Below are 16,034 nucleotides of genomic sequence, written 5' to 3'. Positions count from 1 at the left end.
TTCAGTAATTTTAAGCCATCAGCTTCCAGGGCTTGTATCAGACTCACTAGTCTAGGGATGGGGAGGAGAGTTTGGGCTGATTGCTTTGGCCAAAACAGAGCTTTAACAAGCCAGAAGCCATCAGACACATACCTGACTCTGCTCAAGATACTGATGTATTCTTGTTTTCTGTCTTTCCTCTTCGTGTTGCTCTCCAGGTGCATAAGTCGGCCTATTTTGTGCTTCCTGTTGTTGAATTAGCAGCGAGTAAAGATCTTTGATTTGCTCCGGTGTCATAGTCTGCTGCTGAAGACAAGTGAAGCATGTCTGAAGCTGTTCTGGTTCCAGTCTTGGCATGAGATTTTGCAGTTCTGCCTTCTGGCGTTCCTGGTTTTCCCGCAGCTTTTGTTGAATTCTCTCTGGTAATGTGCCAATAGCACTTCCTTCTTGGTCACCAATAGGATGGCACATGGAAGTTGCAAGCTGCTGCAAGTTCTGTGCTCGTTGATATTGGTGAAAAAGTTGGTTGTAACACACAGCTAATAAATTTTGCTGTTCCAGTGTGAGGGGTGTTTGCTGAATAAGCTCCTGCTGTTGGAAAAAGAGCTGTAACTGATAGCATTGCATCTGATATTGATGCAGGAGATTCTGATAATTTTGATGCCACAGTTTGGTAAGAAAATCCTGTTGTTCCATTGTTGGCATCTGCTGTTGCTGCTGTAGTTGTAATGCATATAGATGATTGGGAGAAAGGTTGAGATGACCAATGGTGTGAGAATACAGATGATGTGGGCTCTGCACCCCAGAATGCCCCACATGATTTGGTGAGCACATACCCATATGCGCCATTCCGGATATTGGACTTGCCATGCTGACCATGGATGACATATCTGGGGATGAACAGAATGGGTTGGATCTATAAGGGCTTCTGTTCACCCTGGCTTTTGAAGCAGGTGATGAGTTGTACTGGAGCAAGTTTGGAGATGCCTTGGGTGACACGGGTTGCTTGATCGAAGAACCTTTTGATGAAGTAGATGAAGGGGATCCCATGGATAAGCCTGAGTTTCTTGGAGACGAAGTGCATGCAACAGGTGATGTTTTATTGCTTAGCTGACCAGAGCTATAGACAGGTGTCCTTTGGTTTGCAACAGGCGATGCAACTGGTGAACCAGAAAGAGTTGACTGAAGTGTCTGAGGGGTTTGTTGGCAAGTTTCTATGGATGGCGCTGGACTGCTTGAAGAGTTTGATCTTGTGTTTCTTCGGGATGTAAAGGTTCGATTCCTTGCAAAATGAAAACAAGATAAGTGTGAGAAATCCAGCTTTAAAACAACTGTCTCTCTTCTAAAGCATGGGATACCGGTACTAGTTAGCGGAATTCCAGCAATTTACTAGAAATTTTAATCAATCTATAATATTCATTGTTAGGTTTTATCTGTATTTATGGAGCAAGGATGATACAGTCAGTTAGTGCACGGCCTTGGTGCAAGAGGTCCTGAGTTCGATCCCTGGATCTCACATTCTTGTTTCAACTTCTTTCCTTTCAGTGTAGCTAAAGGAGATTTAAATACAGGTAAAACAGAGCACTGATGCAGAGCGGGGGACAAACTATGGCTGTAACGTTTTAGTGGTTAAGCAATGCTGTTTGGCCTTAAATTTTCAACTCTCACTCAAAAAGGACATCAACTCATAATGCACTCATTGATTCACTGATGTTGTGCTAAATTATTAGCCAAAAAGAAAAGAAAATATTTGTGAAAAATAATTATTTAAAAAACAAGCCATAAGTGCTTGTACATTGTTTGTGAAACAGCTGTCACCAAAATACAAAATAGTTCACTGCAGTTCCATAGGGGCAAACTTTATCAACAAAAATAATATTGTTTGCTGACGAAGAATGAATTAAAATGCTCATTGGCTCATGCCATTAATTATTATTTTTATGAAATGTGATGACGTTTGTTTCTTTCCGTGAATAGTGCACTTATGTCCACAAATCCAAGTACTGGGTCCAAAGAGAAACACAACTACATGTATGAACACAGGAGAATCCTTCCTCCTCTTCATCCACGATCATGTGTGACAACTATCGGTCCGTTTACAGGACTATTATTGAACTCTGTCCCCACCATACCTTCGTGGTCCAAACTGAGAAGGGTTCAGTCTGAAGATACTTTAAGCCTGTACACTGACTGTTGTTCTAAATTCACGTGCCCATTTTGTTCAAATTGTAATCTTTCATCTGCTGTGGGGGAGAGATTTTGCCTGGCTCGCTTATGGTGGGGAAGGGAGATGTGGTGAAGCCTGCTAAAGGCCTGGCCAAACGCTTGCAACATTTCGACGCAACATCTTGCAACATTGTTGCATGATGTTGCGACATGTGTTGAACGGGGTGGCCAAACGCAAACAAGATTTTCATCATTTTCAACGCAACATGCCAACGTTCATGGGCTCCAGGCACCTGGCACGCAAGAAGTGGACCTAACGCGCATGCCCTAGCGCAACAATGTTGCGTGAACATGGCCAAACGAGTACAACAGATCATGCAACATCCAAAATGTTGCACGAAAAATTGACCATTTTCAAATTTGAGCCAACATCATTCAACATGTTGCAAGATGTTGCGTTGAAAAGTTGCAAGCGTTTGACCAGGCCTTAAGGGTCTGGGGACAAGCTAGGGACCACAACGAATATGAACCGAACACCAGGCAATTGGACGCAGGTGCAATTTTGATATCCAGCACATTTCCTATCTATTTCCTATCTATTTCTAAGAATAAGGTGAGCCAGTGTTTATTTTTAGGTCAGGGTAAATGCACCACTTTCTCCTTACTTGAGGAACATTTGGGCGATACCTTGTGACATTAATTGCCAGTATTCCGAGACACAAGTGATGTTGAATTTGGGGAGAAGAGCAAGAGGACACTTCCGAACACTTATTGAAATCCGTATGCATCTACACTGTACATGTGTAATTAGTGGTATTTCTGGACATATATAAAACAGTGAACTTGATGATATGGAATACATGTACTCTCATTGGGAACGTGAGATACAGTCGGTGTGTCATTCAGTTGATACAGCTTATTTTCATATTTATTAACATCTTGACACATTTGTTGAATAAAAACTATGATTTTGCCAGGAAAGTTCAAAGTCTCACAAATTAATATAATCAACATCTCTCTGCTGCCTATTCTCAAGGAATGTGCGCTTATGTGAAGTGCACATACTGTTGTACACATTTATATGCTTGCATGCACACTTTAGCTGCATGACTTTGCAAGCAACACACTTTTTACAAGCATTGTTCTGTTGTTCATGCACTTTCTGTACACAAAAGGAAAACTGAATAAAAGGTACCACCAAAAAAAATCAATAAGATTGAAAAGAAATTATTACTTGGCATCAGCAGACTTTCTCCTTGCTTTGGTTGCAGCTTGTGCACTTGAAGGAGAGTTTGATGTGCTGGGTCTTGTACAAGTGGAGGCCACGCATACAGGGTAAGTTGCTGGAATAGAATCTTCAAGGCCACTGGAGTTTGAAGCTTGAGACAATCCAGCATAGAGTTGCCATGACTACAATCAGATGTCAGAAAGTGACAGATATGGATATTAAGGGCTAAACAATCTGTGAGCCACCGAGTCATGCAAACCATGCAAGCCTCGCACCTATTTCAAATAGTGCTGATAAACAGTATAATTATATTTAAGTCTAAGCACCCATTTAAAACGGTAAGCTTTCAGTAACAGTGTGACTCACATGACTTGCCATGTTGGCTTGCATGACTCGCAGACATGGCTCGCACGGCTCGAATAGCTTGCAGCCAGGGCTTGCATGACTCACATGGCTTGCTGGCTCGCACATTGCCCTCACTCTGGATATTACATGTCATGCATGAATTTAATATCCAAAAAGGAAAAACTACTGTTAATAAATCGCATCCACACACAAAGCTGTAAGGGAAGTATGATTACATGTGATTTACAAAGAAATAAATTTAAAATACATTATTATAAGTCTTAGAACAGAACGCAGTATAAGGCACTTTTTCTAAAAAATCCATAAAAATTTTGAAAGAAAGTTACATGTATCTGAAACTGTCCATGCTTCTAAATCTTGGAGATGCAGTAAGAGTGTTCTAGGTCTCAATCTTTAGGGAGTGGGAATGAAATTTTTTAAGTGTTCGAAGGCATAATGGGGAGTTCAAATTCCTGGAAAAGTTCCAAGGATAAGACAAAAACAAAGAACAAAAGGAGGTACTGTAGGGCAGTCAAAAAGATTAACTCACTGTCTACAATTTCCTTTGTATTTTTAGCAATTCCCATTGATTACAGTACTGCCTGAAAGTATTGACCTTTTCCGCGTCACCCTGTCGCGACTTTCCCTTGGTATTCCCATTGCAGGCCAATTTTTTGCAGAGGGAAAGTTACAGATAGGTTCTTACAGTAAGTTGCCTCAGGAAAGTCAATCGAGGAAAAACCTCAGTAATTAAAATGCCGCGGTGAAGTTGGAAAGGGTTTCCGTTTACTTTGTGTTTTGGATAAGCCAGATTACAATGATTAAGCACACTTGAGAGAAACACAGTGTAACCACTAGTGTTGACACTACTCCAGTGTCAACCCTCTGGTGTTTTGAATCCCTAGGGGAACACTGAACAATAGAAGTTTAATTAACTCTGGTGTTCATTCCCTATTAAATGCGACTGCAACCAATGTTGGTATCCCACCAAAGAACAGAAACTGTACAAGTTTTGGCTAGAAAGTGCAAACAGCAAAGAAGATCATAGCCGCTAGTCAAGCCTAGGTTGGCTTTTCTTTTTCCACGCAAAGAGAATTTCGGTAGCCAGATTCCAACAACATTTGAGACCTTCTTTGCGACAAATTTTGATTGCAGTGAGTATTTTGAGGACTTCTTGTGAACTGTTCAATCGAAGGTTCGGCATTGAAGACTATCAGTTGCCATTATCTGATGTCTAACTATTTTCACTATAATTGTGGTCAGTGTCCATATTTTTTAACCTAAACAAACAAAAAGACACAAGAGTTGGAGATCATCGCAACTAAGCAGTTGCAAAGAAACCCTGAAAAAATCCCAAGCTAGAATGGGGATCAAACTCATGACCATACGATTGTGCAGCACTGCTCTACCACCTGAGCTACATACATGTCAAAGCAAACTGGGAGCTGGTCAGTCATGAGTTCGAGCTATATCCTGTACGAACTGAAGAAAGGAATGCTACAGAATCACTCATACAAACGAACATTTTTGCATGAGAAGAGAGTTCAATTCCAGACGGATTAATTTGTGGCACAAACATGGCCACAAAAAGGCAATGTCAAAATCCTCAAACAAAAATAATTTTAATGCAGCTGTTCCATGCAATGTCCATCACAACCACATGAACCATCTTTTGTCGTTTCTTCATGCCCGCCGCCCCCCCCCCCCCTCTCCCACCCCACACACATCTCCCCTTCAACCCACCTTTCTACACGTACAGTCAATATTTATGTCTCTTTCTACCTATCTTAAGTTCCCACAATAACATGATTGCCATACCGTTGGTACAACAGAATTTGTTGTTTGAGTGATTGGAGCAGTGATAATGACTTGCGAGTGACGATGCTGTCTCATGGGTAGAACACGGACAAGCTCCCCTCGCAACAGACTGTCCAGCTCTGGCTCTAGAAAACAAAAAGATACTTTCACTTGTGTTTGAAAACTTCAACAGGAGTAAAATAATTATTTTATTCCAACACTATTACCAAAGCCATTTGGAAACGAGCAATTGAAATTACCCTTTATTAATTTCTATAATAATTACACAAAAAGAGAACATAATACATGCAGGAGTACAGTTCTAGATGCATGTAAATGTGAACATGTACTGTACCATACATTGCACTGCACAAGCTGTCTGAGCCATGGTAAATCAGCTCTATTCAATTTCGATTAAGAAGATTAAATCTATGTTCAGCCTAAATTACGCTGTACATGTAAGCTTACAGAAAGATTAGGAACGGGTTAACCTAGGGTTAGTCTTAGCTGTTATAGAGGACTACTAGCAATACCCTGCAGTGTCTCACATTGTCTAAATATTGCTCTTGCAATGAAGCTGCTACTGTATCTTAGTGCCAAGCTATTTTCTAGTAAATAACACACAAACGTAATTATGCTACAGCTTACATTATTGTTTGGGTGTTTATGGAAATTATTTCCAATTGTCAAAAAATGTAATGAAGGGTAAAATAACCAACAAACTGAACATTGTACAGACATTGTTCACTGCCTGGTTGTCAAATGTACTTTGGGCCACACCCTATTCCTCTAGTTTTATTATGTTTCTCAGCAACAACAAAATTATTTTATACCATTTGCCAGTAGAATAACTTGTACAAGTCTTGGATCAACTCTGTGAGTTTGCAATACAGTATCATCCATGACACTTAATACCTGTAAAGAAAAAAAGAGCCACACTAAGCATTTTAATTCAATTGAGTCTAAAATTGACAGTTTCAATTTAGTTTCAACCTACAGTGTAGTATGTCCGTACATGTACCAGTATGTACAAATATTAATTCTTCCACTTCTCAAAAAAGTTTCAACCATGAAAAATAACCACAGTTTTAAAAGCTTTTAAGGAAGTTATGCGTATCTCAGAAGGGAATTAGCCACACAAAAAAGGACTGGTGCTCCCTCTTTTGATATTAATTCTTCCTTTATGGCTATGCCTAGGGTTTTTTTAAACCAAAGTGGCTGGGAATACATGTACTTTAAAAACAGAGAAATCCTCATTAAAAAGGCCAAGAGGCGGGGGACAATTTAGAAGTACAGTACCTACCCTTGATATGAGATCATGAGCAGTTATGACAGCAGAGAACCACTGCCGACAAGTTTGCCTAAAAGGAATGGATTAGAAGTTCTATCGTCATTAACTGCGCTTTGGAAAAAAAGGGGCAGAAAAGGAGAACAAATGAAGCTTCCACGGATGTGGTCGATTAAGTATGTATTAGGGAAGATACACCGAATATGGACTACTGGAGCACTGGGTCAAGTACAAGGTTGATGGCGTGAAAATACAAAGTTAAGTAACTGGACAACAGACTATGTACAACGATCAAAGCAGCAGTGCTATAAAAGCAACTAGAGGTTGTGAATGTACTCACCGATAAACCTTCACTCTGAATCCAGTAAGAGAGAATGGACCTAAAAAAGTATAAATGATAACAAAACATTTCTCACAACTAATTTCTGTGAACCAAAAACTGTCAAAAGTTAACAGTGAATTGATTTTTTGGTAGACTGAGGGATAACAATGTACAGAAACACAATTCAATTAGAAGCTCGACTTTGGTTAACTCTATTTATAATATACAATCCAAAATTTTCAGTGTGTTGATTGGCTGTGCATCAATAATCCAAAACAGAATGCAGAAAAGTGAGATTAGTGCAGATAGTTGAAATTAGCGCAATAAAGGTGAAATTTTTGCATGTACACCAGTATATCATCAAAAAGTAATCACGATTTTTGTAGCGAAAGTCGGAATTAAGACTACGAATTGCACAAGCCCGTAATTTTGCTCATCTTTGAAACACTTGACTCAAAATTGCAAATTGAACTCAAAATCATGTGATTACCTACAGTATACAAATGACACTTAAATGAACTTGAAATACATGTACAATATGAAAATTACCATCTAGAAGAATGGACTGAGACTTCTGTAGTCGCTGCCATTGGGAGAGTTCCTCCATAACATCTGGATTATTTCTTAACACTGGTTGAAGAGCATCATCATCCTAACAGTTTACATTATTAATTAAAATCAACCACTCATAATAACTCCTTATTCATAACAAATAATATTATTTACATGTATTACAAACATGAACTCTGTTGACACGAAAAGACACAATAATGACTGAAACAGAGACACAGAGTGAGGCAAATGGGGATAGTTCTACCCTCATGATTATACCAACTCATGTTAAGGACAGTGCCTAGTAATTCAAATGTATTTTTGTGGCGTTTACTGAATACTGTATGCAGGAAATGCAGATCTTAACAAGTGTTGTTGAAATCCAAAAAGAAAATTGGTGGTAACCACGCATTTTTCGAAGATAGTTAATCAACAAGATTTGTAAAAAGCCTTAAAATACAAAGCAATGTATGGTGTTCTTTTCCAAACTTAAGCTTGATTATCTCAGAAAAACATGTGGTTACACCCAATTTTTTCTTTGGATACCAAGATCACTTGTTTAGTTCTACTTTCTCTGCATAGTTTTGAACCATGCAAAAATATCCCTGTATCAATAAGCACCACCCATAGGAAATCTGAGTATCTCGAGATGCACAGAACGCATGCACAATAACAATAGTAGACACCTTTCTTAAATCAAACCTGTCCTCGCTTTTCTGACTGACTATAAATGACAATAATTTATTAACAACAACTTTATTGTGTTAACTTAACAATGCTAACAAATAATTTTACCTGACCATATGGACGACACTCATCGCTTCTCACAAATACTCTACAATAAGTATACAAGAGAAACAATTTCAACATCTCAAAATAAAAGCAGTGGTCGAGAGAGATACCCCACAGGATTGTGCAACTGTCTAACACCAGACAATTTTACAGGTCAATGAGACATAAAGTACAGTTATTCGAACAGTTTCAATGATCAGGGTTTTCAAAATTACATGCATGCCTAGAGTATTTTTCAGTTGAGTGCCATAAAACAAACACAAAATCATAGGCAGCAACTTCTCTGTCAAAATTAATTTACTTGTCTTTTTGTCACACAAAAGAGCAAGTGTCCATTGATAGTCTGGCCTTACATGTATACGGCCAGAACACACCTACGGCATCACCACACCCTGTTAGTTCTATAAGAGACATGAGCTATGAGCCATTTGCAGATGTGATAACACTGTAAAAGAAGCACTTCATGCTTAGTTACATGTACAGGGGAGCAGGGGTGGCACAGTGGTGGGAGCACTCGCCTCCAACCAACGTTGCCTGGTTTGATTCCCAGTCCTGGCATCATACAGTATGTGGGTTGCTTTTGTTGTTGGTTCTCTCCTTGCTCCAAGAGGTTTTCTCTGGTTACTCCAGTTTTCTCCTCTCCAGAAAAACCAACACTGCCAAATTCTAATTCAATCCGCAAATGCACAGGCACATGTTGAATGAGCTCCTGAGCGCTCTTACAGTGCGTTTCACAAAACTTTTGACAAACAGTTTCCGAAGTTTGTTTGAAATTCCTGAAGTTCGCTACAAATTTGACAATTTCATTACGTAGTTGTTATTCAAATTGTGAACTTAGAAACGAAGTTGTGAATTTCACCACGAACTTCGTTGGGAAGTTAAGGAGTTTGTCGCGAGAGAAGTTCGCACCGTTCGGTGTAAATTTCTCGGAATTTTCTTAGAAGTTGTGGTTACGTTGATTGCGAATTACTGGTTTTAAAATGGGTTATAAAACGTTGAAAACTGAATATTCCCACATGTCACCCGACACCTGCCTAAAAATAGAATACAATTTCTGTCGTGTGAACTTCTACGCATGGTTGCTTAAAAGTATTTTACAGTTAAATCTATCAGAGATAAAAAGAAACCCTATTTTCAGGACATGCATCATTCTAGAAAAAGCGCAAGAAACAAAACATTTCAATGTCATGTTGTTCAACTTTTGTCTTTACATTTCTAGTGTAAACAAGATACGAGTAGCGCCATCTGTCTGTAACGTGAAGTCCCGGCTCCGTACCTCTCAAATAATTTACCTTTAAGAAGTAAACATCAAAAAATTAGTCTTGCTTGGTTGAGAAATTTTTTCACTTTGTTTAAATTCATTTGTAGTTATATTACCAACAGGGATGGCGCTAGGATTTTTCAATCTGGGTCCTGGGACCCGCATGTTCGGCCAAATTGGGGTCCCAAGCATTTTTGGGGGGTCCCAAAATCTTGGTGACCCTCTGCGAGAAAAAGAGTATGTTTTAAATTATGAGAAAAAGAGAGTAACCAACTTGGAATTAATATTGACGCATATGCATAGGACCGGCCGACAAAGGCTTTTTCTAGAGCCGTTACATTCATTCCTGGACAAGACCTCTGTTAATGAAAGAGCACCCTTTCCAAAGGTTTACGCATCACTGGTTTCCTCCCTTAGGAGCAACGAACAGTGACGTCTTTTGCTATATATTTGCATTCAGTGACTTGCAGAGTACATTCCTCTGAAGAAGACCGCAGAAGGCAGTCAAAAATTTAGTTTTAACCTTTTTAGATGTTTTAAACCCCATTTCTTAGAACTTCAATTATGATCACAGATCGCTCCAACAGTTTTACAAACAACAGAATATACTGACAAATCAAAGCAAGTTGTGTGAGTTATTTAAGTCAGTGCCTTGCGTCCTGGGACGCATTAAAATTTCGATGATCATATGCATTTTTTGGATTTTATTTGCGTAAAAATGCACGATTTCTGCGTTAACGCGATCCCTGACCAATCCAACTACACCGAATGATGCGAACTTTGCTCGCGACGAACTTCGCAACTTCCCAACGAAATTCGATGTGAAATTCACAACTTCGTTTCAAAGTTCACAATTTGATTGACAATTACGTAATGAAATTGCCAAGTTCGTAGCGAACTTTGGGAATTTCAAACGAACTTCGCAAACCATTTGTCAAAAGTTTTGTGAAACGCACTGTAAGGTGTTCCGTGGGAAAACAAATTACAATTATTACAATTACCTTGAATGTTGGTCCAGTCAGAGTTGAACCCATAACCTCTCACACAATATGTGTAGTTTTTAAAAAAGCAAAAATGGCCATGCAAGCAGGTCAGCAACAAGCATCATGAGGAGCTCCTGTAAAGATTCTAGGGAAACCCTGTAGCCAATCCGAGTTGCGGCTGCTGACCAGCAATGCCTCGATTTTAACTCAAGTTTGTATAAATTACATTATTTTAGCCACAATGCTTCAGCAATGCTACAGTATATATACTGTACAACAACTTATTGTTAACTCGAACCAATACCTTTCATGATCCCCAACAAACTCAACAGGAACTGGATGGTCACCTTCACTTAATCCATGATAATCAACAAGAGGGACAAATGTCTGAAAGAATGAAGTTAGAATGGTACTTTAAAACAATATCCTACATTATATAATAACCTAAGTTATTCACAGATTTTGATTGGTTCTTGCCTATGATCTATTAGAGGACAGATGCACGATTTACGTCACCACCAGCTTTTATGCGAATAAAGTTTAATTCTTTATTATATAAAAAAAATAGATTCCATGTTGCCGTGGGTCTGTTCAGTGACACACTCGGCTATCGCCTCGTGTGCCACTTTTTTGTTCTTACCACATTTTGACGTCATCTGTGATCTATTACTGAACAGACGCACGGCAACATGGAATCTATTTGTTAAGTATATTTATCCCAAATTGAATATTTTAACAGCTGAGTGCAATCAATCTACTACCGGTACCAAAAACTCACACTGGAAAACTGGCCATCTTAACAAAGAACAAGTTTCAGTTGTCAACAACTAAATGCATCATACAATTAGTCATGTTGTAGTTATTTCAGGATTGGAAACACTAACAGGACATAAGGATCAAACATGGAAATAACAAATTTTTACTTGATTTTGACCAAAAAATGGTCTGAAATGCAATCACTTCTGTTCTCAGTCTTAAAGCTACATGTACAACTTCATTAACAGCTACATGCGTATCTTCCAACACACTGCACATGTACTTTGTAAAATGTACGACTCACTTATAATGTCACCTCGCTGTATGTGTACATGTTCATGTAAAACCAATCAAGTCAACAAACAATACAAGACGCAGAATCAAGACATTGCACATATTGTTGAAATGTCAGTCAATAAAATTCAAAACAATTATTCTCTCAACACTTCAATCCATATGATCAGGGGTTTCAACCAAATTTGATGTTGGTGACTGTTGTCATTGAAAAATGAATAATACTATACATGCATGTATATAAGAAATATTTATCATTATAAAAAATAATTATGATTGAGTAATTCAGCCCTTCAATAATAAATATAATTGAGCAAAACTAAAATTGGCCGAAAATAGTCACCTACTAGATTTTTTCACAGAGCACTTCACTTTAATCTCTTTTAAATTACTTCAAATTATTTACAATAGGCCATTGGTACAATGTACTTATTGAACCACTGAATCATCTTCCTTCAACCACTATTTTAGTATGTCTATTTTAGAACCTTAACCATAAAAAATTAAAGTAAAAATGTCCTTTTACCAGAGCTGGCCATAGAAGTGGTTGTCTAGAATTGGAAGGATCTGGTCTTTGACTCCAAACCATTGTCTTCTCCACAAGAAAGATCTTCCAGCTGCCATCATGAATCCTGAGCCACTCGCGAGTAGTCCAGTCTTCCTTGTCATACTCAACTAAAACCTGTGTCATTGACAGTAAAATTCTTTAAGTGAGTTTATTATACATGTTTGAATTCAAATATTAAAATATGTTACATGTATTTAACCCATTGACCTCTGAGAGTGAGACTTATAGATTTTACTCTGTCTAACACCAGATGATTTAATGCATCAGTGGGGGGAGGGGGGCGTCCTAGTGCGTTTCAGGTGCGAATGGGTTAAGGACTGTTGTTTAAGCGTCTAACAATAAAGTCAACTTGAACAAAAATTTTATCATTTAACACTCAGTTAATGATAATGATAGTAATATGGAAACTAGTGTGCATTGCAAAAATCAAACCCTCTTTGTCTTACATGTAGCTACATGTATTAACCTTTTAATACACCTTTAGTGTGTGGGGGCCATTCTAGCCCTGGAGCACTATTTGGGTACACTGTAAACTAAAATCAACAAATTAACGTAACCAACAAACTGAACCCACACACAATGAGTCTGGAAATTAAACCTGAGCCACATCGGTTCAAAGCGAATGCTCTCACCACTACGCCATCCCTGCACCCCCAATATTCTCCAGTATGGTTCCGAACAAGTGAGGTTAGTACACTGTACATGAACATCAACTTGTTTACTGTATATAGCTTCATTTCTTTGAGTGATCAGACACTTCTCTGCTTGGCGAATGTTCATAATCTTCGTCTCCCAACAGCAAACTTTGAACAATAACCTTTTACATGTACAAGTAAAACTAAACTGCCTGCTATAATTGTACTGTTGTGATGAAAAAATTGAATTCTGCAATTAATAAACTTTTTGTGTTTTGCTCAACTTAAATTTCCTGGGAGAGAGACATAATACGGAAACGGACCGTTTTCACGATAATGGTCCATACTGTAAAATCCCGACCAAAAACCAGCCAATAAGAGTGCTCCGTTTATCCTGAGAATTGCTTGCCATATAATAAATGTACATAACCAAAGATGATAAAGGCTCCTAGTTCCTGTTTTTTGAAGACGATACAGAAATATCTGTACAACTCAGAGAAAACAAATGCCTCAAAATGTATGCTGCGGTTCAAATTTTTTTCCTTGCATTAAACTGTTACAAAATAGTTTTACTTAGAGTTTCCTTTGTTTCAGATTATAAAAAAGAATATATCGAGGACAAAGACAAGTCAAAATTGAACTGGTTTGAAAAATTTTCAACCAAGAAAAAATTGTTTTTGAGGATTGATTAGGACTACCGTTCTCTTGTTGTGGCTGCTTAATCTGGTCAAAAGCTGAAAATGTCCCTGATTAACGCTAGTTGCAATAACTCACTAAAAGAACTAGAAAACGCAGGTCCGTTAATACTAGTTATCAACTTTTGGGAACGTATATCGATAGTTTCAGACTTCTTGTCAAGCTTTTAAAGAGAACCATTAATTTTATCACAGATTATTTTGCTGAAAGGAAAGCTGCAGTAGAAGAATCTGCAGGTAAATCACAACCTAAAGGTGTTAGATCCACATAAACTGAAAAATGCCGGAGGATAACTGTTGAAGACAAAAGCTGAAGCTCTTGATAGCTTAACTACAAAGCTAAGTTAATCGCTAAATTTGGGAAAAGGGTTACTGAAGGAAAACTTAGTCTTCATTTCGGTATTTTTTATTACGATAACTTAAAACAGAACCGTTTGAAACTAAGTTTATTTGATGAAAACAGGGCACTGGCGTGTTATTGCGTGTTCATTTCAAAGAGTCACGCAAAGAAATTAAATGCAAGGTTTCAAACAGATGCAATTTGAATTTATCAGAAAATTGGAAAGCAAAAAGCTTATGAATAAAAAACCTCCACCACACCATAGAATACAGATTTCAACGCAGTGCTGCAAGATTACATACAAGATTTGCTAACATGTCTTGAGAACGTTTGCATCGAGTTGTACGTGGGGTTCATCATTTGCTAGAATCGTAACGAACGATCCACGTTATATATACCGCTGCGCGCTGGGTGCCGTTTCGTAATTATACTATACCTGCTGTTTCGTATTTTTCAAAAAGTTTGCTCGACTTATTTTCTGAAAAGTGAGGGGAATGCCGTGAACAAACGATCGTCATACAAAGCTCGAGAGACAATTTTCAGCACTGCAGGTATTTCAACGTACGTAACCTTTGATTATGGACAGTTTAATTTAATAGTATATTCTTATTACCTTGAGCTCGGGATGGTGAGGGTCCTTCTCACTGCATGATCTGATCACTCCAACTTTCCACTGATAATCCAACGGGTTTGATACACGGCTAGATCGAGAGTTTGGGCGAAGCGAATTTTTCTGCCGCACACACAAAAAGCGCTTGCCTACCAATTCAGCCTGACGGAAAGAGTACATGGTATTTCTTTCTCTCCATCAACTTTGCGACTCCTACAAAGGCAGACCCTACTACATGTTAAGAAGCAAATGCCATGGGTCGATGCAAGGGTAATCAATGACGAAGGTCAGCCGTTTAGAAAGCTCCAAACAGATTATAATCGCGCCAAATACTGGTCAAACGCATTCAATTTAGCAATCACAAGTGACTCTCTTTCTTGTACCGCGCGCGTGCGCTGAACACCTTTAGGAACATGCGGGCTCAAACGGTCAAACCAGACAAGTACGTTCAATGTCAATTTAAATTGCATGTGATGATAACAGCAACAATTAAGCTGTAGATAGTGATGATAATAATGATGATGACAGTAAATTGATTTAATTGAATCAACTATTTTTTTTGCCAGCGAAGCTCAATACGGAGCGGTGATTAACATGGTGTGGCAAACATCATTTATGAACTCAGGCAGTAGCCCAATGAAAACATTCCTTGTTGTTTCTGTGCGTCTATTAAAATACTTTTAATAGACGCACAGAAACAACAAGGAGTGTTTTCATTGCTACTAGCGTCTTTACAAACCTGAGTTCATAAATGATGTTTGCCACACCATGTTTATCACCGCTCAGTATTCAGTATTTTAATAGACGCATTCAGTACTGAATAGCGGGGAGGCAAATTTCCCTTTCGTAAACGGTCGTGGCCATTTTCCAGAACGGTCGTTGCCATTTGAAACGGTCGATGCCATTTATAACGGTCGACTACACACTTCACTTCAAAGAAAATTAAGACAAAAAAGGAAAAAAAAAAAAACATTTACAAAAGAAAAACCGGAGGAAAAAAAGAGTCCGAAAATTTCAAAACTCGAACTCGGGTTCTTAGCCCTCACCTAAACAGAACCCTAACCCGAACCCTAACCAGCGAGACACAACTCCCAGTACTCGCAACCTTTTGAGTTCTTAGACCTAATGAGTGTAATTCAGAGTTAAAAAATGGCATCGACCGTTTCAAATGGCAACGACCGTTCTGAGAAATGGCAACGACCGTTTACGATAGGGAAATAGGGAGCGGGGAGCAGAGATGAAGCAATCGCAAAAGTGACTGGCCTTCCACCAATGCGTCCAGAATTCGAATCCCTGATTCCGCGTCATAAGCGGGTCGAGTTTGCTTACAGCCCAGGTGGAGGAACTCCCTTACATGGACTGCATAGATATGTACAGCCCCAAAGGGTATGGTTTTTTAGCCGTTTTGGTCCGAAACAGGGTA

At 38.6% G+C, this 16,034-nt stretch overlaps 1 protein-coding gene across 2 annotated transcripts in view; it reads right to left on the bottom strand.

Annotated features, from left to right (window-relative positions):
- The window catches only part of LOC138007274 (lysine-specific demethylase 3B-like), a 49,346-nt gene extending 34,338 nt beyond the window's left edge, over nt 1-15,008 (bottom strand). The window contains exons 1-11 of one of the 2 annotated variants that reach the window (XM_068854081.1): nt 14,615-15,008; nt 12,290-12,445; nt 11,018-11,100; nt 8,473-8,512; nt 7,675-7,777; nt 7,144-7,183; nt 6,819-6,876; nt 6,349-6,430; nt 5,537-5,661; nt 3,380-3,555; nt 133-1,261 (exon numbers count right to left, since the gene is read on the bottom strand). In XM_068854081.1, coding sequence (XP_068710182.1) covers nt 133-1,261; nt 3,380-3,555; nt 5,537-5,661; nt 6,349-6,430; nt 6,819-6,876; nt 7,144-7,183; nt 7,675-7,777; nt 8,473-8,512; nt 11,018-11,100; nt 12,290-12,445; nt 14,615-14,791 — 2,169 coding nt within the window. In that variant the 5' untranslated portion in view covers nt 14,792-15,008. The remainder of the gene's footprint in view (nt 1-132; nt 1,262-3,379; nt 3,556-5,536; nt 5,662-6,348; nt 6,431-6,818; nt 6,877-7,143; nt 7,184-7,674; nt 7,778-8,472; nt 8,513-11,017; nt 11,101-12,289; nt 12,446-14,614) is intronic. The other variant, XM_068854082.1, reaches the window with a different exon arrangement.
- Between the last annotated feature and the right edge of the window lie 1,026 nt (nt 15,009-16,034).

Source organism: Montipora foliosa, chromosome 6 (assembly GCF_036669935.1).
Source record: "Montipora foliosa isolate CH-2021 chromosome 6, ASM3666993v2, whole genome shotgun sequence".
In the NCBI taxonomy this organism is placed as follows: Eukaryota; Metazoa; Cnidaria; class Anthozoa; order Scleractinia; family Acroporidae; genus Montipora; species Montipora foliosa.
This window is presented reverse-complemented; position numbering and strand designations above follow the sequence as displayed.